General features: G+C 35.1%; 2 protein-coding genes across 4 annotated transcripts in view; one reads left to right on the forward strand and one right to left on the reverse strand.

Moving 5' to 3' along the window:
• The first annotated feature begins 407 nt into the window (after nucleotides 1-407).
• ARLN (allregulin) lies at nucleotides 408-3,541 on the forward strand. The gene is made up of 2 exons (XM_031691534.2): nucleotides 408-949; nucleotides 2,401-3,541. Coding segments are annotated over exons 1-2 (543 nt in total). The 3' UTR covers nucleotides 2,402-3,541.
• A 1,147-nt stretch (nucleotides 3,542-4,688) lies between these two features.
• Nucleotides 4,689-23,841, reverse strand: part of USP53 (ubiquitin specific peptidase 53) — a 49,561-nt gene continuing 30,408 nt past the window's right edge. For all 3 annotated transcript variants that reach the window (XM_072938259.1, XM_006213923.4, XM_072938251.1), the window contains 9 exons: nucleotides 23,541-23,687; nucleotides 22,598-22,747; nucleotides 21,333-21,495; nucleotides 20,564-20,716; nucleotides 19,110-19,256; nucleotides 17,214-17,943; nucleotides 16,087-16,163; nucleotides 8,844-8,937; nucleotides 4,689-7,908 (listed from right to left, as the gene is read on the reverse strand). In XM_072938259.1, coding sequence (XP_072794360.1) covers nucleotides 6,918-7,908; nucleotides 8,844-8,937; nucleotides 16,087-16,163; nucleotides 17,214-17,943; nucleotides 19,110-19,256; nucleotides 20,564-20,716; nucleotides 21,333-21,495; nucleotides 22,598-22,747; nucleotides 23,541-23,687 — 2,652 coding nt within the window. In that variant the 3' untranslated portion in view covers nucleotides 4,689-6,917. The remainder of the gene's footprint in view (nucleotides 7,909-8,843; nucleotides 8,938-16,086; nucleotides 16,164-17,213; nucleotides 17,944-19,109; nucleotides 19,257-20,563; nucleotides 20,717-21,332; nucleotides 21,496-22,597; nucleotides 22,748-23,540; nucleotides 23,688-23,841) is intronic.

Here is a 23,841-nt window from a genome sequence, read left to right on the forward strand (position 1 = left end):
CTTACCTCAGTTTAACTCTCAGGCCCAGCTGGAGACCCAAAGAGGGTAGAGGAAAATTGTTCCTCTCCTACAGTGATAAATCATTTTATTTCTGCTAACATTCTAATCTCACGGGGGTTCACAAGCACAAACCCTTGTATTATTCTTAAATTCATTCCTCTGAGGTATATACAAAATTCTCACGTTTTTCTCTCTAGCCCCCTCAGATGCTCATAATTATGATGTCTCTCTCTGATTACATCTGTTTCAGGGATTAAATAAAATAACTGTAACAAGCTAGGGACAGTACAAAACGCATCAGAGCGGCCCTTTTAAATCCATGGCGTTAAGGATCCAAAAGGAATAATACAGGGATAAGGAGAGGTGACCAGGGGCAGTTCCAAAGTGGAATCCATCACCTGACCAGAATGGGACGTGACGGTAACTTCCAGTCTTGCCACAAAGCATTCCTTCTAGTGAAACCCGAACAACTAGCTTCCCACCTGGACGCAGCAGGGCGGAGTGGGCGGGCGCGCTTCCTCCGCTTCCGGGTGGAGGCTGCGCTACGGGCCTACGGTCACGGAGACAGCGGAGCGGCGGCCGCGCCTGCGCCGTGGGAGGGGCGGCTCAGCGCCTACTTCCGGGCGGGGAGCTGCGTGTGCCTGTGCGGTCGTAGTTTGCCCAGTTTCCGGCGAGGTGAACACGGAAGTGCGGGAGCTGAGGCTTTCCAGCTGCTCGGACTGTGGCCCGGCGACTGGTGCAAGATGGAAAGGGGCGCGGCGGCGGCGGGAGATGGTCGGAATGGTCCCTGGGAGCGGCGAGGCTTGGGAGAAGCCGAGAGGCAGCAGCAGAACCAAGTGCGGGCTCGTTCCGGGGCAAACCAGTTTCCAAAGCAGTCCTACTGGTTGGATCTCTGGCTCTTCATCCTCTTCGACCTAGTGGTGTTTTTCTTCATGTATTTTTTGCCATGGTGAGTACTCTGAATGCAACGTTGAAGTGATAACGGGCTTAGAAACCACCTAGCCCAATTTGGGGCGGTGGGTGGGGAGAGGCAAGGAAACTGACTTCCAGAGAGTAGGGTCTGTCTAAAGTCCTATAGCTGGTGAGTGGCGGAGTCTGGTAGGTGGGGGAGTTGCAATGAAGACTAGAGAGAAAATATCCTTCCTTGGCACCTCAGTTGAGGGTGTAGAGAGAGAGATGGAGAAAACTTGGCATCATAATGTTTTATGTTTTGGAATGAAACTAACTGGATTTGAGTTTCTGCGCTACCACGAAGAAACTGGAGATGTTATGTGGCTTCTGGGAGCTTTCTTATTTACCGTTTGGAAGCAGTGGTAATCGGGTGGGGTGGGCTGCAGTGTTGATCAAATAAGATATTAATTTATCTCAAAGCGGTTTATTTGCATATTGCCCGGCCGCAGTAAGCGCTCAGCTAAAGCTGCTGTTACTGTACAACAATTTGACCACAAAGAGGCCACGCAGGTTATCTCAAACAGATCCAGAACTGAATTAACTTCTTACCCAAAGGTATTTATTTTTCAGTGACCCATTTCAGTAAATGTTAACTTTATCCACCCAGTTCTTCTCCCAGAATCCTGGAATTCTTTCTGATTTCCCCTCCTTTTTATACCCAAGTCTCACACCCCAAACCACCAACACACAAGTCACAAAATTCTGTAGGTTCCACTTGGAAAACAATCCATGCTCTCCGTTTTCATTGCCACTCAATCTGAAAAGACAGTTTTTGGCAGAGGATAAAAGAAGGGAACTTAGGGGATGGGGAGGGGGAAGCAAAACAAGGAGGACACAGGACTAAGATGATAGTAAGGGACAAGTTCAGGAGAGAAGCAGTGAGCTGGAGGAGAAGGCGCAATGTAGCTTATTTAGTCATGAAACAGCTCTTTTGGAGTTGATTGTTTACTCACCTTAACTTCTCTCACTCATCTTGCTTATGAATTTGCCCTCCTTGATGGGGAATTATGTGTTCTTTCCTCACCCTCAGCCGCAGGTTTTGGCAAAGATATGAGCATGAGCTCATCGTATCTGAGGCCCCTTTGTCTTTGATTTTTTGGATGGTGTGGCAAATTAGAAGGTAGAAGGTTCAGTGGGACAAATGGAAGAGATGCACATTTCTGTAAAATCCTCTGTCATTTGTAAAGGAAAATCTTTCCACACACTACTCCTGGTTTTGTTTGGTTTGGTTTTGGTAGAGACTCAAGTATGGTGATTTTTTTTTTTCAATCTGAATTTTCAGCTCTAGGTAGAAAATTGAAGCTTTGGAAGAGCCTTTTTCACTCTTATCAATATATAAGTCATTTAAGAATAAGCGAGTGACTACGCTGATCAAAATTTTTAGAAGTTGACTTAAAGAATTTGAAGAAAAAAGAGGAAACATTGTTGACAAATACTTGTTTTTTACAGAATGGTTTGCCTGATATCTAAATTAAGAATTTTGGCTCCTGGAGTGGATTCTGAAAATGACTACAAACTTCTTGAACAAAGAAGATAGGATTGTGCACCAGAAGAATTTCAAACTCTAAGGGACCTCTCTTTCATTCTACACATTCTGTTACTCTCTAGGACTATATCCAATGGGTAATGATCTCACTCGTAGCTAAGTTCTTAAAACTTATTATTCAAAAGCAAGGGAAGGATTTTGAAAAAAGGAGTTAGAAGCTGTACAGAAAACACAGGCCCACGACATATTGGCTGTTAAGACTCAGTTTAATTCTTAGATTAAGTGGACCTCTGTTATGGTTGTCAGATTGGTACAATTTTAGAGAAATTATATATCCACTAATGGAAGGCTAGGATGTGTGTCCTTCTACCTGATTGCTTCCCCTCACTTCCTTTTTAAGCTCTTGAACCCCCTAAAATAGGACTGTGTGTTTCAAACCTGTTTTTTATTATTGTGAGTGCATTAAGAACGTTTGTGCCCAAAACATAAGTTTTTTAAGTGTCTTTAACTTAAATACTTCAGCAAAGTCAGCATATTTACTCATTCAGCAAATATTTGAGCACTTACTGTGGGCCAGGAACAGCAGAGAACAAAACAGGCAGAAGTCTTGCCTTAAGTATGTTAACAAGAATTTACATTCTAGGGGTGATCAGCTAGTATTTAATGTGAAAGATTCATACTCCCCAAGCAGCTATTATAAGCCCTTCAGAAGCTATTCCTGTTACCCAACAGATGTTAGAAATGGGCTCTTGTCTTTGAAATTTGTGACATTTTATATATTGGAATTGCCTAAATATTTCAGGGCTATTCCCCTCCCTTAGAAACAGAGCATAGATCTGGTAAACTCTACATCCTCTACTTTTTAGAATGGCATTTAGGGTTGGTGTGAAATCCGAAATTGATTTTGAAGGATTTTTAGCCTAATGCGGTCTGTAAGGTTAACAGTTGTGCCTTCAGAGTATTCTTGAGTCTGCCTGAAGGGAACTTTTTATACAAAGGTTGAAGCATCTAGAGAAACAGAACTGAATTTTATTGAGGATACCAGATTGTTTTTGTGCTGCTTGCTAATAATTTTGTCCAATAAATGTTTATTGGACAGGTGAATTTGGTCTGATTTGCTTTTGTTTTGACAAATTGTGTTAGGTTACACACAGATTTCTAATCCATACTACCTTTCTGAACCTAAAATCACCCTACTGTGACAGCCACAACTATTGAATATTCTGAAATTTTCTAGTACAGGGAATATGGAGAGATCTTACTGTTGTGACATGACTGTAAGTGGTATACAAAATGGTGACAGTATGAAGTTTGACTCTCCTACAGATGAAATTGTGTCTACCACTGAATTGCACCATCTCAAGGACAGTGACTGTGTAAAGTGCCCACATTTGAAGGCTTTTAACTGGATAAACGGGACACCAAGAAGAGGTGGCAAACTTGCTATAACAAAAACAAATTTAAAAAGTACTATCAATGTGATTTTAGTCTGATAAATTCCTTTGTAACTTTCACAAATCCATATACGTGAAATGATTGTTTTAATAACCATTTAAAATAAATTGGCTAATGAGCAATTGTGAGGTAGTCTTTAGGGGTTTGTTATACCTAAAAATTTTAGGATGTAGAGGGTTCCATATACCTGGACCCTGAATGGCATGGGAATACATTCAGAGACTACAGGATATTTAGTAAGGGCATTTAATGTAGAGGTTATTATGCTGTAGGGCAAGGGTCATCAAACTTCATCAATAGGCCGTATCTGGCCCACTGCCTCTCTTTATAAGGCCTGTGAGCTAAGAATGATTTTTACTTCTTAAAATGATAGAAAAAAAATCAAAAGACTACTTCATGATGTGAAAATGATATAAAATCCAAGTTTCAATGCTGAGCGATCAAGATTTACTAAAACAGACATGCCCCCATTCATTTGCATATTGCAATGTAAATGTTGTTATGGCTGCTTTCACACTATAGTGGCAAAGTTGAGTAGTTGTTACAGAGACCCTATGGTCCACAAACCCTAAATTACCTACTCTGGCTCTTTACAGAAAGTTTACCAACTCCTGTAGGAACCCTCCTTTAGACCTCGCTGGAGCTGAACTCTTGGGAGTCTCCTGTGATAAATTTTATGATCAACAATGTTCCAAGTTCACCCCTGAACCTTAAATTGACTTAGTTTCCCATAAAATAATTCACAGGGATTAAGAGGAAGCCACAGTTCATGAATGCAAAGAAAAGTCCCACCATATTAAGTTAAAAATCAGTTTATCCCCCCCAAAATTCTGAACCAGAAGAAACTGACTTCACATGAAAATGCTTTGAAGTATTTTGAACATTACAACAATTATTGGTTGCATCATTTAAAAAGTTATTATAAGCTTATAACCAGAAGAAAACATACATAAAAATAAATAGGCACCCTAGAAATAAAAAACTTTACATGTGAGTGATTAGTTTAGTAAATATATATTCAGTCTATATTTGGAGTGTTGAATCAGCATGAAAACAAACGGTCAGTTTTTAGTTTGTTAATACTATTACATGATTCAGGAGGTTTCAACCGGACAGTACTTAAAAACGAGCCCAAACTGGACATTTCTATTTGATGTTTACAATTCAATTTTGAGTTGACTCTCATACAAATCTGTGATATTACTGTTAAGTATCAGAAATTAGTTTAAATGTTTCAAATAATGCATTTTCAACTGGACATAAACCAAAAATGAAGTACACAAAGTTTTTGAAAGTTATTAAAAATACTTGGAGCTCATTTTTCTAGTATTTTAGTGTTACAAAAGTAGTAATTAAATACACTGACATTTCAAATACAATTTTACAAACTTTACAACATTTACAAACCCTCCATACTAAAAACTATGTTAAAAATAAGCTTTCTTAAAGATAAAATTTTATTTAGTTGATATTCAAGTGTTTCTAAATTAAGAGAACATAAAGTAATAATCACCTACTGTTATAATTAGAAAAGGTTACTAAAAATTTCTCTAGGTGGAAGACAAAATTTGGCCAAGACTTGATAAGTGTGTGAGTTTAGACTTCTACAAGCAATTATTTTCTACTTATCTAGAATTATTCATTTTTAATCATTTACATTGTGGAATATTTTAACGATTTAGGTCAAAATATTAAATTTACTAGTTTGTGGAATTATTACATTTTATCTGTAAAACTTATCCACTGATGAATGTAAGGAAAATTTCATTTGTATGATTCTATAATTTTATTTCTATAATAAGTGAACAATATAAAACTATTCTAAACCACAATTAGTTTACCAGCTTAGTATAAAATTAAATGACAACTGTGAAATAAGGCAATTAAAGTACTTATTTTCACTGGTAAGGTCATCATAATATTGGAAAATTCCTTTATTTTTAAAAGAAAGCCTTTTCCATGGAAGTAGGTGGAGTAAAATTACTATTGGTTTAGACTAGAAAAAAGGGAGGCATGCTCAAAGTAATACATTTCATTAAAATCAAATCTGCTATATGAAAGGCAGAAATTTAATCTGAAAACCCAGAAAGATTTTTCAATTTAAGAATATGAAAATCACTAAAGTGGGCTGACAACCTATAAACAGATAAGATTATAGCAAGGAAAATTTAGGCAATCACAGTGATATTCTTATTCAGAGAGCCTTAGGTTAATTCCTAACACTGGTTATTAGTGGCCCAAAGTAAACCAAACCAAAATAAAAATCTTTCACATTTCATATAAAATTAGAAAAAAATGTAACAAGATAAATAAATATACCAAAGTGAAGTGATTATTTTTAGCTTACATGGCTGAAATAATTATAAATGCATACTATAACAAAGGCCTAATTTATGTTAACTAGGCATTCTGAAAACAAAAATTCTAGGAGCAAAGTTAAGTCTTTTCTGACCTTGAGAATTTAATTTAAAAACTGCTTTATCATTAAGGCTTTTTTTCCAAATGCTATTAATTTCATGGGTCAACATTTTCTTAAGACACTTAAAGGGGCCATATGTAGTAGACTATCACAGAAGTCGAAAGCAAATGGGTGAAGTCCTCTTTTGGCTACCCATTAGAAAGTGCTTCTTCACAAAGCAATACTGCTTTGACTATACAAACTATCACCTGATACCTTTCAGTTAGCAGAGTTTTCCAATCTACATATGAGTACTGGTTTAATACTTACGGGTCTACTAGTCAGAAAATAAAGCAGATAAATTACAGTTCTACTCAACTGCAGTATATGATGAATGACATTTTTGCAGGGTTTTCTCTTTTTTGATATATGCCAAGACAATTGAGAGGGAATTTCTAAAATATCCAATAAGCTTATCTTCAAAAAAAATAAAATAGCTATATGGAAAGTTAAAGTGATTAATGACTTTAAAAATGCCATGGTTTTTAATTTCATATATCACTAGGTTTGGTCAGTCAATTAATGGTTAACGGTCTCTGATAAATGTAAGCTTGCCGGTTTCATTGTTTATCTATTACAATGTATACCAGGTTTATATCTTTGCCCAGAAGGGCAATTTGAACCAAGGCCACTATGTAACACAGGTCCTAGCCCTCTTTCACTCTGAGACAGTGAATTATCATTACAAAAGCCACTGCTCTCTGGAAAACAGAGCTTGGGCCTCTGATAGTATTTCAATCTATATGTATCAGTCATGCAGTTATCAACTGAAAAATAGGTAGTTAATGAAATTGTCTCACTTGGACCGGTAGAACTAGAGTCTATTTCTGGTTGGCAAAAAGCATCAACAACTGTACCCGAGTCTGCCTGGAAATTACTAGTGAAAGAGCTAGATGGTGAGTCTGGTGTGTTGCCAACACGCTCGTTTCCTTGAAATGGTTCATTAGGTCTTTCATCATTTATATACGTGCTCACTTCTAGACCTGGTTCTGAAGCTGTACTTAAACTGTGTTTCGGAAGACTAGAAGAATTAGTTTTAAACATCTCCGTAAGTTTGACATCAGGTGTAGAATCACTTTTCTCTGACTGTGGCACACTGGCTGTAGCATATTTCTTTGGTGGCAGAGTGGGTGGTGGATGCTGGCAAACAACTTTTGGCATCTGACAACCATCAGATCTGCAAGTTGACGGAATTATACATTCCCCGGGTAAAGAGATCTCAGAGGAACACTGCTCCAGCATATTCTGCTGCTGGAGGAGGGGAGCAGTCTCCGGCTTTAACCCCACAGTTCTCATGTGTGACGACCACAATGAAGATGATGAGACTGTTTCATTACTGTTCACTCTCTTTCCAGAAGCAGAATTATCATCAGTGGGAAAAAGCAAGCCTGTTCTCTCAGAATTTTCTGTTTTAAGCCACTCGGAAAATTTGCATTCACTTGATCTTTCAAGTTTCTGTTCATCTGGCTGGTGGGTCTGCTCTCTTGCTGTATGGTCCTTGAGTGTTTGTGAACTGGACGAGGGGAATAACTTTCCATTGGTTTCACGTATATGTGACCTGAAATATAGAAACAAAGCTAAAACATCAAATGCAAAAATGCAAAACAAGTTTTTGTCCTGTAGTTTAACTTCCTAATATAGTATTGATGTTATTTACATAACATAAAAACAGAAATGGAAAGCTATTTGCAACCATTAACATTTTACATTCTCTGAATCCAAAATCTTTATGCCAGAATACATTAATGTTTACCAGAAACACCTGTCATTACCAAATTCAGATTTCTAATAATTGGAAGTATAATTAAAAAAAAAACAAATTTCAACTTACAAACACTGAAATTACATTTACTGTGATAAGATATAGCACAGATTTATGGAAAATGTTACAAGCAAATAATTCAACACTTCCCAGCCAAAGTTACAAAGTTTATAGCAATAGAGGTACTTCAGCTTTGATATATAATGCTATAAGGATAGTATACTAATTAAAAATAATTTATCCAGTCAAGATTACCTTTAATAATTAACTTCTAAGATGAAGATAAATGATATCACATTGCAAATTATGTATCTTCATATGATTAAATTATTTTCCTCACATGAATTGCACAGAATTCAGTTAGAGCGCAGAGATGAAAAGAGTTGAGTCTTTGTTAGGTAGATAAAAGCTACATTCAAACCTCAACTCCTCTACTTTAGGCAAATTACTTAATCTATGCCCCAAATTTTCTCTTTTGTAAAATACCATCTACCTGAAGACAATGCTGTGAGGATTAAAAAATACAACCATATATAGTGCCAGGTACTTTGTAGGCCCCCTCTCATTAAGGGCTACATCCTTTTAATGATCCCAACAAGATATGCATCATAATACTATAGACCCACTGCTTTCAGAGTAGTAATATATTCATATGCCTTTCTGATAAAGAGTCCCTATAATACATACATTTAATTTAAAAAGATTTTAGTATCCCAAACAGCTGTGATTACCTTTTTATCAATGGATTTTTTATTTGTAGATGTGATTCTGGGTGGAACTCAGATTTACAGCCTACTTCCAAGTTCTTGAATTCTTTTCTAAAACCTGAAGAGGGAGAGAGGAAAAAAATTCAAGTGATCTTGTAGAATTTACTCCATCTGTACTTCTCCATAATTTATACAAGGTTTTCTATAAACAGGTAATTCTCTTCTAATTAACAGACAAAAACTAATTCTTCAAGACTCAGCTCAAATAGTAACTCTTTTCTAAACCCTTTTTACAAAATTAGTGGTTCTCTTCGCAATTTATTATCACTTGAAAATGTCAGCCATGTCCAAAAAGTGCTATTCCTGATGCATCATGTGGAGCCGGGTTTCCTCTGTTTACTCTTTACTGGGAAAATGGTGGCAAAAACCTCACATTTGAAGATAGACGACTTGAGCTGAAGTTTGGATTCACTGCTTATTGGTTGGTAACTACAATCTCACAACAAACTTCACAACCTTACAGTCTCGGTTTCCTCATTTATGTAATGAGATTCTGATACCTATTTACCTATCTCACAGGAATATTAGGAACATCAACTGAATTTGAATGAGTGGGAGGGTATTGTAACACATAAAATGTTATCCCACCACTAACTAGCTACATTTATTGACTGCTTACTCAAGTTGTAAGAAGTTGATAATAATCATTTCATCTAATCTTTACAACTGAACACCATTTTTACTTGAAAAGACAATGAACAAACTTTGGTTTGGGTATCTGTCAGAAAATTTCCTTGAAAATGAAAGACGTGAACCTGTCACACTCCAAGGAAAACAACTGGCATTATTTATTGCCAATGATAAAAATTCAAGCGTTTAGATGAACGTAAGAGTTTTGAAAAATCTGTATTTACAACCACGACCTTCATAGTTTCTCAATAGTTATAAGGACTTTCTGCTAATATCTGTGGTGATACTTAAAAATATGTTCTTTTAAAAAATACAGAAAGATATGTATCAACAATTGGAAGACTTGCATAATTTAGCAAACCAGTATTTTCAAATGAAGATACATGGATGTTTCAAAATCATGCATGAGTAAAAGGATTTATTCATTCTTTCAATGAATAAATATTTTGAATTTTTAGCTTTAATGCCTAATACAGCAAAATTAATAGATACAACCTATAGCAACAAAAGCTGTTTGAGGCCTTCAATACCTATGAAAACAACTGTTCCAGCTGGTTGCAAAGAGGCATCTTTTTAAAATCTGAGTTACAACTATTCTGTGAAGTAACTTCCCTTTTTATACCCAAGGAATTGAGACTTATGGAAGTTAAGTGACCTAACTAATGCCAGAAAGCTGGTGCAGCACTCAAACCAGTCCAGGGTCAACTTCAAAGCCACTACCTGTAAGCCCTCTTTCACATATGCCACTAAAACACAAGGTCATTGTACAGAATCTCCTTCTGATGAAACTAGGCCATTAGTTTGAACATCAAACAACTTAATACACTTCAATGTGGTGATGCCCATAGAAAATACCAAAATATATGGCATTAGATTGAATTTTTAGAGCACTGCCTATACTTCTGTATAATTCCAGTAAATTTTTCTGTATTTTCCCTTATTTTTAGTTTGTCTTTTCATGTTAATTTTTCTGTTTCCTCTTGTTCTCATGCTTCTAGTCTACTGCACACCAAATCTGTGAACTGATGATTGCAAGGAAAACAAAATCAAACTATTAAAAGCAGCAACTTTATCTTTTACATAATAACAGAACTTTATTTTAGATGCCTTTTTACATAATAACAGAACTTTATTTTAGATGCCTTTTTATCCCAAAATTGATGTTCTACCTACATTTTTTTAAAACTACCCTGTCCCTCAAAATTCAATTGGAATCTATCAAAATATCTAAACATCACCCTATTTTTAAAAACCTATACTGATTATTAACTGACTCTGTAAGTTAAACCTTGGAAGTAATTTCCAAGAAAAACTGGTGTAATATACATGATAAATTAATATTCTTTATGTCATATTGCTCACACAGTAATTGACAGCTCCCAATAAAAATGAAAGACATACTGTTTTTTCTTCTTTTAAATCATCCCCACTCTGTCCACCATATTCCCAACTCACTGATCCAGGACAAGATAAGTATAAATGGAGAAAAATTCTTCTTACCTTCCCCACCCCTGCCAACCTATTTGTAAGTCTACTAAGTGCCATAGTAATAAAGTCGCAAAAATAAAAGGCAATATATTTTACCCCAGAGAGCCTTAGTTGCTTGTCAAGTTGACACAATGCCTGAGGCTCAAAAACTAAGCCTGTCTTTGATGGTTACCTAATGATTTTTTTTTAAATTGCTGTCAAAAAGAACCTTGATTATTTTTCAAGTCTGTAAAGTTTTTTAAGTCTTAAAAATTTGTAAGTTGACGTTACATTATAAATTTCCCACTCACTGTGATTTTTGAGAATGTTTATTATACTTTTTCACTTACCCATAACTTCAAGTTTAATACTCAAAAGCACAAGAAAAAGCAAATACTTCATTCTTAAAGAATTATTTACTTTTATTGAAGTATCCACACAATGGGCAGCAGGAGGCAGCAGAGGTTTCATAAATCTGTTTGAAATTTTAATATCACTATGGCAGGCATTCAACCAAGTGGTTTGACTTCAGAATTCCAACTAACTTAAAAATAGATGTGTTATTTTTCTCTTCTGCTGACACAGGCATCCATGTGTCTTTAATGGGAATTTTGGCTCCAGGTTCTTTGCAAATCTAAGTCGCATTTTAACACTTTGCATGGAAGCTACTTCAACATCAAGGGAAGAAGCTTTAATTAATAATGCTAATTTTGATACTACATACAAAAAAATCTAAAGCCCAAGAGTCAAGAAATCAAAATACATATACTTCAGCTGAAAAGATGACCTAGGTTTAAAACAGACTTACACAGCAGTAAAACCAAACTGCTAGTCTAGACACTGTGACCCTAATCTTGTGGTATAGGGAGCTTTGACTATAATAATACTGCGGTTACAAAAACTAAACATTCAAGAGTAATAACCTAGTCAATGGCCTGATTTATAATAAAATTACATTTAAATAAAATTTGAATACTTTAGAAAAATCACAAAAGTTTAACTGGATAGATATTTCTGGCTAAACTTAAACTGTATGCCAAAAGGAGTAGAGAGATACTTCAACATATAAAAACAAAATCAACTGCTAAAAGTACCTCATTCTCTAAGTATACTTTCTAATGTATTTATTTTAAATGTATACATACTCTGCAGTTTGCCAAAAACATCTTGGAGAAAATAATCACACTTGTGTACAGGAAGAAACTCTTCCAATAAAGTTTTTTTCATTTTCTAATTTTAGGATTTAACATGAAGGTAGTATATTTCACTTAACATAGTGCAAGTACAGATATTTTTTAAGAATAATTAAGGAAATTAGCAAGTTTTTTTGACCACTGATTAACTTCTTTCACTCTTATTTGTCAAGATCAAGATTCTCAGCTTGAAGTAATCCGGATTTCTATGATTAACTGAGATTAAGCCAAGTATTGCAGACTCCAAAGTAAATGGCAAACAAAGTTTTTTGAAAGACCTAATAATTCCTTTGTGATTTGTCATGTATAATCTGTGAATATCCTAATGTATATTTATTTCAGTAGATAACCTTGCTCCATAGAGAAGAGTTCATTAGGTACACACAATACACACTGGGTGGTACCCACACTCACCTTTCTCTCCCATTACCAAAAACTACTACTCCCTTAATTCAGCACTACCTCCAGAGATCTTACTCCATCAATTATTCTGCTATTCTATTCTTCTCTTCACACCTTTCTCATCCTCTGCACATCATTAGTTCCTTACCCTCTGTAACATAAGTGCAAAACTAAGTTCTTGGTTTCATTTTTTTCCTCTAGGTATGGCTTCATTGCTATTCACAGCAAAGGTTTTGACAGACATGTGCTAAATCCATTTATTTACTTCTTATTCTGCTGTAATCTTTTTTGAAAAACCTATTTGGAGATTATTTCAAAAAGTTCAAAAACATTGACCTTGAATGATTAAAACTACTACAAATACCTTCCTGTATATCCTTCACTCAGATTCACTTATTTATTAACATTTTACTGCATTTAAATTCTGATCCCCATTTGAGAGTGAGTTACAAATATCATGGCCCTTTACTTCCAAACACTTCAGTCCCACCTCAGTCTTGCTCCTATTGTAATGTTCCTCTAATGCCACTTTTACTGTGTCACTAGTGACTTACTAACTCCTAATTCAAACTGGCATTTTTTAATCCTTATTCGGCTTAATCTGTGACCACTTTTCTTCTTGAAACTCCCCATTTTCCTGTAATAACTCCCTCTCCTGTATTTTCTCATACCTTCTAGATACTCTCCATTCTTTTCTTTAGTTGCTCCTTCTCTCTATCCTTAGCTCATCCCTTTTACTTAGCAAAAGTCATGTTCCTTCGTCTATTTTTTGCCCCCAAATCTCCCATTTTCTTGAGTGATATTGTCCATGTCTACGGCATTCAATTTTCACATTTGTTGATGGCTACCAAAACATCATCTTTCCTGCTTTCCAGGCATATATTCCTAACTGCCTAATAAATCTATTTACCTAGATGACAAACCTCAAAATAAATTTGGCATCCTCTCTCACTCCCAAAATTTGTTCCTTCTTCCTATATTCCTCCATTAGGTGAATGGTGAATCTACTTACATAAGGCCCAAATACAGCCACCCCCAACTTTTCCTTTTCCCCTATTCTGTATGTCTCTCAAAAAAGCTGATTCCACTGTCCTCTTATTCTTACATCTTTCAAATCTTCTTTCTTCACACTGATACTGCCTTAGTTTACACTCTCATCTTTTCCCTAGGCTATTAAAGTAGTCATCCAACAAATTTCTCTCCCACCACTCCAAATGCACCCTCTGCACTGCCACCAAAGAGTCTTTTCTAAAATGCAAACTGGAGTATGCTACTCTCCTCGTCCTGTGGTGCCTTTCCACTTACTGTAGGATTTAAAAATAGCAAAGAAGTTTCATCACGATTTGGCTTCTATCTATCCTCCATCCATCATTTCGCAATTTCCATCTATGCATTCCAGCCCTGCATAAACCAAACTACGTATTCGTCCAATATGTAATATTTTTTCCTGACCAAGTGCTTTTGAACATGTCATTTCTTCTGTCTTGAATGTAATTTAAGGCATTTGAAATTCTCCCCATTAGAGAGCCATTTTTAAAAGAGGAGCTAAAATAATCTAAATGGCATTGTGGAATTTCAACAATGTTCCCAAGTAATAGCTTTAGCAGTGTAGGTATGTTTTTTTTGTAGTAGAACCCATAATGAGACAGGCTGTATAATATCTCTATCAATGAGAAACTATTAGTGAGATAATTACAATGGCATTATTATAAAGTTCTCTACCATCATATAAATTTGTATAATATTGAAAACTTATTGAAATGCCAAAATAGGAAAATAAACAAAATATGTTATATCATATAATGTAATATCACTCAGCCTTAAAAAGGAATGAAACTCTAACACACACTACAACATGGGTGAACTCTGAGGACGTTGTGCTACATGAAATAAACCAGTCGCAAAAAAGACAAGACTGAATGATTCTACCAATATGAGGTACCTAGAGGAGTCAAATTCACAGAGACAGAGAGTAGAATGGTGCTTGCTAGGGGATGTGGGGAGGAGGAAATGGGGAGTTCACAGGCAGTTTCAATTTGAGAAGATGAAAGACTTATGGAGACAGATGGTAGTAATGGTGGCAAAACAATGTGAATGTACTTAATACCATTCAGCTGTCACTTAAAAATGGTTACAATAACAAAGTTCGTTATGTGTATTTTACAACAAAAAAAATTATTTTTAAGTGGGCTACATACACACTCTTTCATATTAAATGGGGAAAGCCACTACAAAGCTCTTATAGCAATGCACTCCTGACCATCACAATCTTTATGACCTTGTGTTTTTATTAATATCAGGAAGCAAGCATCATTTTGTAAAGAGCACTGAACTTGCAGTTATTGTTCAAATTCACCGACTTCTGCTGTTGATTTCTGGCCAGCCCTTTACTGTTTCCTGTGATACTTGGTGTTACCAGACTTTTATCAGATTTTTAAAACAGGCGAGACATTTTATATGGGAAAGGAAGGTTATTTCCTTAATATAAGTGTTTCCTTCTGATATTATACCATTTGATGAAAACAAAATAAACATTTAATCATATTCAGTGTCTGCAACCTGAAAAATAATTTGCACAAAAGCCTTAAAGATGATAAAGACTAAAAACAAACTTTAAAGTGTGTTCTTCCTGGCTATTTTTTATTGTGAAAACCTGTATCCCTTCTAATCCTCTGAATTCTAAAATATGAAAACAATGCCTTTGATTGCAATTTCAATAATCTCCTTGCTCATCATTCTCCTTGATCCCTGTCCCCCAAATCCTGCAGGTATATCTCCTTTCAGTAACAATCCCAAATCCTGAATACATTCAAACATCTAGTTTTCTTTGTTTCTGGGCTGCTGTGTGTTGCTAACCAATCACCTATAATAATGCCACACCATTACATATTTATTCTTTCCAAACTGAACTTTTCCAGGAGGCTGTTTTTCTATCTGTCCTTAACTCCTGTGCTAGACATGTAAATTGCACTTGTCTACACTGTTTGAAATCAGGCCTGGCTGTAAGACTTGCCTTGGCCAATGAGATGTGAATGGAAGCACATGTGTCACTTCCGGACTGACAGTTTAAGAGCTTACACATGACTCTCCATGCTGTGTCCCTCTTCAAGCCCCTCCTCCCCCAGTACCGCAATGATCAGAGCAGTATTTGTGGAGATAGAGTCCCATTAGCCTGGGGCCCTGAGTGATTACTAGGAAGAGACTTCACGCTCACCTCCACTGGACACGTATTGTGAGCAAGAAACAAACTTGTGTTAAGACACTGAGATTTTGAAGTTGTTACCATTGGACAGCCCAGAACCTAGCCTATCCTGACCGACACAATTCCCCCTATTCCTGGTCCCTGAAGTAGCAATTCCCATCCTTTAAAAGACTTCAAGCATGTACTCTCCCAACTTCCATCCTCATTGTTCATAAACTCATCAGTAACAGGACTATCCTTACCTTCTTTACTCTTAATACCACAATTTATTCTTTACTGCTACTATTATAATCTACTTAAATAAAATTTTTACCTTCCAAGTGGTTTTTGCTCTGTTGGGAGGTACAGTTCACACGTTCTGTGTTTAGGTTGCCTGTCTTAATCTGGTCACTAGAAAATAGAACAAAACATACCAAACACATCAGCTATCAAGGGGTATGATTTAGTTTATCCTAAGAAAAAGGAAATAACATAACATTTAAGACATGCCATGTGCTCTTCTAACAGGGGATTAATGTACATTATTAGTTTACATCTCACAACAACACTTAAAAATAGTTATTATCTTCATTTTACAATAGGAGATTAAAGCTGTGAAAGTCAAATTAATTTGCCCAATAATTAAAATCTAAGCCTATCTGGTTACAAAGTCCTGATCTTTCTGATTCCTAGGCTACTCCTTTCTAAGAAGTATTATGAAGTTACTCTGCCAAATAAAAAAGTTTTACTAAGTCTTTATTACAATGATTATTTTAATAATAGAAGAGAGGTTAGTTTTTACAAATCTGGCTTTTTAATAATGTGGTAAAACACCAGCTAATATCAACTCAAGACATTTTAGATCGATTAAAAACAAACCCTGGCTAAATTATCCTAAGCTGTGGACATGTTTTAGAGGTTATACAGAGAAGCACAAATAGGCTCTTAACAGTAATATATGTTTTCAGAATTAATTAAAAATTAATTGAACACAAACAGTTATTTCACTGTATTCTTTTGTATTTGCTAAAGGAAAAAATATCTCTTCCATGGAACTAGTTGTGACAGCAGAAAATAATCCCAGTTGTGAGTTAGAGATGTCAGAGACAGGACAATGAGCATTAGACAGACTGAAGAACTAAGCAATTAGCTTACTGACTGAGATATACCAATTTAAATCTATGGTTTAAAACCTGTAGTATATATCAATAGTTTTGGTGGCAACAATTATAATGTATTTCTTTTCTTTCTAAATTTCCTAAAAATAAATAGTTATCTTTAGAATCAGGAAATAACTTTAAAATAGAAACTTGAAATATCAAATAACCCGTAACATCCCAGGTTACTCTGAGCTCAAGCTCTTTCCTTTACTTTAATTGGCCCCAAACTTTGAAAGTTACTTCAAATAATTAATAAGAGAGCATGGTAGGGGGAAAATCATTCATTTAATCTGTGTATTACCTGAAGGATGCTGTTTCTTTAACACCACTGATATCCATTACTGTACCATTTCCATCGATACCAGGTGAGTCCAAATTAGCAGATCCATTACTGATATGATCACTGCTTTCATATCCAGATTCAGTCCTTTGCATCTGCCAACTGTCACCATGAACTTTGAGGCCTTTATTTTTGTCTGCTCCTTTTCCATTAAATTCAAGGGAACTCCTGCTTCCTGCTTCCTGCTTCATTTCATCTTCATATATAGTCATTAAACATTTCTGCTTTGGATTCTGTTTTGGCCAATCATTAAAACTCTGATCTTTGCTACATTTAGGTTTGTTACTAATATCTGACTTATGTCTTGGACTGTGCTGCCTTTTTTCACTTTCATCAAAAATACTATCAACATTTAATGTTTCTCTCATAGGTTTCCAACCTCGGTTCCGGCTTTTACTGCTGCCGTTATAGCTGCTCCCTTTATCCCTAGAATCTTGGCTGCTGTCCGTTTCATATCCAGTGCCACTGTCACTCTTAACTTTGCCAGTTATTTTCTCTCCTGGAGCAAGAATCTGGGATTTACTTGAACTTAACGTTTGTGAAGAAGCTCGACTCTGCTGGGCAATTCGGTCATGTTTGCATGGTCCTTTTCCTTGACTATGATACAGATGTGGACTCCCATATTGTCTAAAGCCATTTGGGGCAGGAGGTGATCCAGACTTGAAATGCGGAAGGTTGTCATCAACCAAATCTTTAAAAATAAATAAGTAAAAAAGGATACAAAGGATACTACTCTTCAGTAGTTCACTTTTTAGTCACAAGCCATATACCTTGTTTGAGAAGAAATGTTAAACAGTAATAGATAAATAATAATTATTTAAATTAAATCACATAGTATTTTATTTTATTTATTTTTTATTGAAGTACAGTCAATTATAATGTGTCAATTTCTGGTGTAGAGCACAATGTCTCAGTCTTTCATATACATATATACATTTGTTTTCATATTTCACAGTGTCTTAGATTGAAAAGTGCTTTTTCAGTCTCTATGCTGCATGAGAGGCATTTATAAAATAAAGTTATATAATGATTTAAAAAAAATTTCTCTAAAGTAGATCAGAAGATAATTAAAGCAGTTTAAAAAAAACAGTATTCTATCTCATTCACAATTAATGAAAATCATAAAAATGAATGATTTCTACCTCTTATATTGATTGGTAAAGATATAAAAGTTTATTAAACCAACTGCTGCTGGAAACAGACATCTAATCACTGTTGGTGGGAGTACAGCCTGTCAGGTATTTTAGGAGGGCAAATGAACCACGTCTATCAAAATTGAAAATAAACATACTCTAACCCAGTAATTATTCTGAAAGAATTTTATGTATGGCTATATGCTAAAAGTACACAAAGGTATATATCAAAGATGTCACTGCACCAAAAATCTTTAATCAAGTTTTAGAGTCTATCAGCATCAGTTAAATTATGTTATGTCCATAAAGATGACAGCATAAAACCATAAAAAGTGAGACACGCTCATAATGAACTAGAAACTATTAACAGTGGAATAGAACGAAGGTGAAGGACTGCAGAAAAAGAAGCTCTTTCCACCTAATTTTATAACATTCCTTATCATTTGAATGTACCATATGGGTGAATTAAATGTATAGTTAAAAGTAAAGGTAAAACATCAAAACAAACACAAGTATTCCAGGCTAGAACTGAATAAGAACCAGGAAAATTTTACATTTATAGATTTAATAGGTATATTAAAGGAATCACACTAAAATATATAATAGATAAATAAACTTAAATAATACACTAATTATATTAAATTGTATGAAAGATACAAAAGTTAGCTTTAAAATAGATTTTAGCTGCCCCTTTTCAAATGAATGCTATAAGCTCTTAACTTACCTCTATGTTGGCCCAAATCTTTTCTTTGTCCCCTTTCCAAATCTCTTCTTTGTAAGGAAAGCAAGTTCTTTTGTTCAATGGCTTTCAGAGCACATTCTCTGGAAATGTCTTTTATTTTTTCCCTTTGATCACTGTGACTTAATTTAACTATAAAGGAAACCATTATAATAAAGATACAGATCATTTTTCAAATGTACTCAATAAAAGCACAAACTGAACGATATAAAAATTTTAAGATGCTATATATTAACAAAACACAGATTGAAGTATACCATGAATTCATTTTTATGCTTATCCTGACACAGAGGTGCATGTTGTCTTTTGAAACTTCTTGAAAAACTCCTAAAGCGAACACGAAGGATAATAAGTGACCTTTCATTGAAATAATGAGAGCTTAAGGTAACTGAGTCAGGCACTGCTCTAAGCGTCTTGACTCATTTAATTCTCTGAGATGAGTACAATTACTGTCTGCTTTGGATTGGGAAATGGAAGCATGTAAAAGTTAAAAATTTGCCCAAGTTCACATAGCTTGTACATGTAGAACCAGGATTATGAAGTCAAATTGTCTGCCTCTAGTGTTTGTGTTCTTAAACATATGCACAGTTTCTATAGGCTTAAAAGTATTCTTGAAAAACAGATAATGGCTTACTCTAAGAACATCAATAATACATGAGAGGAAGAAAGGTATAGTTCCATTAAGAACATTTAAAAGCATGTATTGTAGCTCTTTGTTAATGATAATCGTTAATTTTGAATCTTACCACCCTTAAACGGGTTACTTTTAGGGTTAGACATTATTTTATTAATATATTTAAAAGCTGCTTACAAAATCATCCTGACTATCCACCCAAATAGAGTTGTATGTAAAGCATAGCTACACACCAAACTGTGATGTCTCATTTTGACCCTAGTCACAGAACTTGGTATGTGAAAATTAAAGTTGTGTAAAGATAATAACAAGAAAGTTGAATAAAAATGAAGTTAAAAATAAACTACAACTATAGTAACTTCAAACTACTGTTGCATTCACTTGACAATAAATTCAGTTTGGGCATATGAGCCAAATTATTAACTCATGTTTTTCCTCCCCAAGACAATAATTAACTCCTTTAAGGAAAGGCTGTATTTTAGCTTTCTTTGGTAACAGTCCAGATTGCCTCCAGCCTAGTATGTACAGCCTTGAGTGCATGGAGAAACTCAAACACTAGTCAGGTCTAATTGTTCAGATAAAACTAGAGGTCTCAGAGAAATCCATAAGTCAAAAGAAAGAATTTTGTTTCTACTTGTTATTTTCTCTTCATGGCCAAGGAAAGCTAGTTAATAAGCACCTTCCTTTTGGTCCTTACTAAGAATTACAGATTCAGTAAGTAAAGAAAGGGGGAGGCTTAACTATGAAGAAAGGGAGAAACTTAACTACTCAAAGACAACATAAAAATGACAATTTAAATACATACCTGGTCCTCTACCACCACTTGTTTGAATATGGCTCCGATTAAATGATGAAATATTATCTGCTTGAAATTTCTGATTTTCTCTCTGTTTTATCTGATCACCAAATCCATTTTCTTTTGAATTATCTGACTTATAAATTGAGGGCTTCTCACATCCTTAAAAAAGACCAACAAAAGTGTATCATCCCTTTCTCCTCCCAACCAGAAGAAGAGTTGTTTGAATCATCTTTTCAAACATTTTTAATACTGTAGACAAAATTACTTAAAAATTTAGAGAACTGATATCTTTTAAGGATGTCTACATGTTTTCTAATGCATCCAAAATGGCCTAGCTGCTGTGGACTTTTCTAATGTACTAATTCACTTTAAATCTCAATATTCACTGCTAGTAGGAGCTATCAGTAAGTATCCCCTTCTGTGCTGTGGGACCACAGGAGTGGGTGACTCCTGAAGGTGCTTCAGAGGCCATAAAAGAGGAAAGGTTTCTTTATAAAGACTAACTCTAAGTATTAAAATTTTCCTGAACTCCCCTTTACTGAAACTAAATATTGAAATTATCCTCAACATTCATTTCACATTCACTATATTACCATTTCTACCTAGTGTGATTATAATAATAAGAAAACACTAAAAAGAATTTTTAGGCTTATGTATTTATTTATTTTTATTGGAGATACTGGGGAGTGAATCCAGGACCTTCTGCATGCTAACTATGTGCTCTACTACTGAGCCATTTCCCTCCCCGCAAAAAAATTTTTTTAAAAAGAATTACCCATATTTTCTGCAGTGGATTTATAACGCGACCAGCTGATGACCTGCCGGAGCGCATCTTCAGTGGAAACTGCTGTGCCATCCGGGTTTGCATAAAACAAAAGCAATGGCTGGAAGTGGCATCGGATACACTTGGAGACCACATCTTTCCATCTAGTTCCAACCTTTTAAAAAATCACAATGAGTAAAAACAAAACAAAACCTTGCAATCAATGTGTTACATGAAAAGACAGAGACTGAATTATTTGTTTCCCTAGCCTGCTTGCTCACCCCACATCATGTGATTTGAGGAGATGGAATGGTAGAGCAGGTCTGTTGTTATTAATATTCCTTCAGGGTATGGGGCATATTTTCCTATTTCTGTATATATTTGGTGATTTTTCCTGAATCCTATTTTGAAATGGCATACTGAAATTTCATTGAATTTCACATTTTTCAGCGTTGAATTTTTTTGTGTTCCTGTAAAATTGTTGGATTCTGTTCTGGCATGAAGTTAAGTTATACAGGATCAGCTTGGTCCTTTAAAGGCTTCATTTTAAGCTTTTTATGTCAGATCCAGAGCAATCTTCAATCTAGGGATAATTTAGCCCCACTATTAAGGTGATACTTTTCTGAGGATTCTGTCAGAATCCCTTGCTGCCCTGTGTATCCACTCTTGCTGGTGGGGATGCAAACTATTCAGGCCCTGTGTATGTTTTGGGAACTGTCTGACCTTCTCTCTTACAGAGGTCCTTTCTCCCACCTTGTGCCAGTTTGCCACACCCATGGTGGATCACTACTCAGCCAAAGATTAAAGGGGGAATTCCTCTGCCAATCTCCAGAATTTTCCCTCTGTGCAGCTTCCTTTCTGGTAATCTGCTCAGCAAATTTTAGCAATCTTGCCTCTCTCAACTCCAATTTTGGTTTCCTCAACTCAGTGAAACTAACTAGGCTTTGTTTGGGTTCTCCCGCTGCACTGTCATCCAGAAACTATCTCTAGGCAGGAAGCAGGGATCACTGTAAGGCTCTTCTTATTGGTTTCCCTTTTTTCTGTTCAATTGCCTGTTGTCTGGTGTCTAAAGTAGTTGCTTCATCTATGTGGTTTTCTAATTTTTAATACTAGAGGGCTTTGATGATGCTATTATAATTTAGTTCATTTATTACTATAAGTATTTACATATAATCATTATCTTATATAATTATATTGTTATTTTATCATTATTATATCATTTATTCCTGAAAAGTAAAAATCACAATAGTTATTGCAGTTAGTAAAGTGTCACATACCTCTTTTACATTTGCATCATCAAAAAATACCCATTTGGAACTCTTGGTATGAAAAGCAAAGGCACAATAATGTCGGCTGGTGTAGCAAATCATGCCAACAAGGTGAAGTTCACTATTTTTGGCATTTTCATCAGTAACCCTATAAAAAAGCTGTTTAAAAAATAATTTGTATGTAATATTGTATCTTTCTTAAATGAGGAACAATAATTTGATGGATCACGCATTTGACTCTCTATGAAATATATTTATCATGCTTACTGCCCCAATCTGATATTACATAAGACTCTAGACACTACATTGCACTGTTAACAGAATTACTACTTTCAGTTAGTCCATAAGAAACATTAAGTCCAATAAAATGTATTCACTACAACTTAGTTCAATAGACAGTACCTCTAATAACAGAGAACTGACACTTTACATACATACTCAAAACGTGAGATAAATTACGTATTTCCTGATAATTCACGATTGAGTCACATATTTTAACATACATTAAACATTTTATCTAAAAGATAGTTATCTGAAAGTTGAATTGTAACAAACCAATTCAAAATTTATCGAGATGGCAATAAGCATACTAAGAGATAGGTGCTATAGATGAATTTTAAATCTTAAACTTTTCTAGCTTAATATTTATACTTATAATCATTATCATACACACAAACGTATACACACATGCATATACTATCATATCATCATCATTCTAGAGTGATAGAGGGATAGAGCTTGTGATAGTTTAGTTTGTAACTGAGAGCACCAGCCCCAGTCTAGGCAAGAAAGGCATTCTAGTTAGCCTGATTTGATTAATTTTATCAGTGATACACCTGAATATTATTTCCTTTAGAAAGAAAATTTAGTTCTGAAAAAGTGCAGTATAATATTGAAGATGTTTTAGAGGAATTTAAAAATAAAAAGGAAAAGAATGAAACAGTTGCAGTACCCCAGGAAGATAAAGATGCGTTGCTAGATTCCGAACAACATCTTCAGTCAAGTCAGAATGCTCAGAATCCCAGACTAAACCAATTGTAACAATCTCTGGGCAGTTCATTAAAACACGCCGAATTTTTATTTTTTGGCCACAGTTACTCTAAAGAAAAACACAAAAGGCAACTTTTGAAATTATCCAAACAGATATACCACAGGTATATCTTATACAGTTTGTATTATGCAACAACAATCTTAACATATATAAGAAACTTATTTCTTCAGCATATTAAAAAGGACTTCTAACAAAGTATTGT

This window comes from Vicugna pacos, chromosome 2, assembly GCF_048564905.1.
Source record: "Vicugna pacos chromosome 2, VicPac4, whole genome shotgun sequence".
Lineage (NCBI taxonomy): Eukaryota > Metazoa > Chordata > Mammalia > Artiodactyla > Camelidae > Vicugna > Vicugna pacos.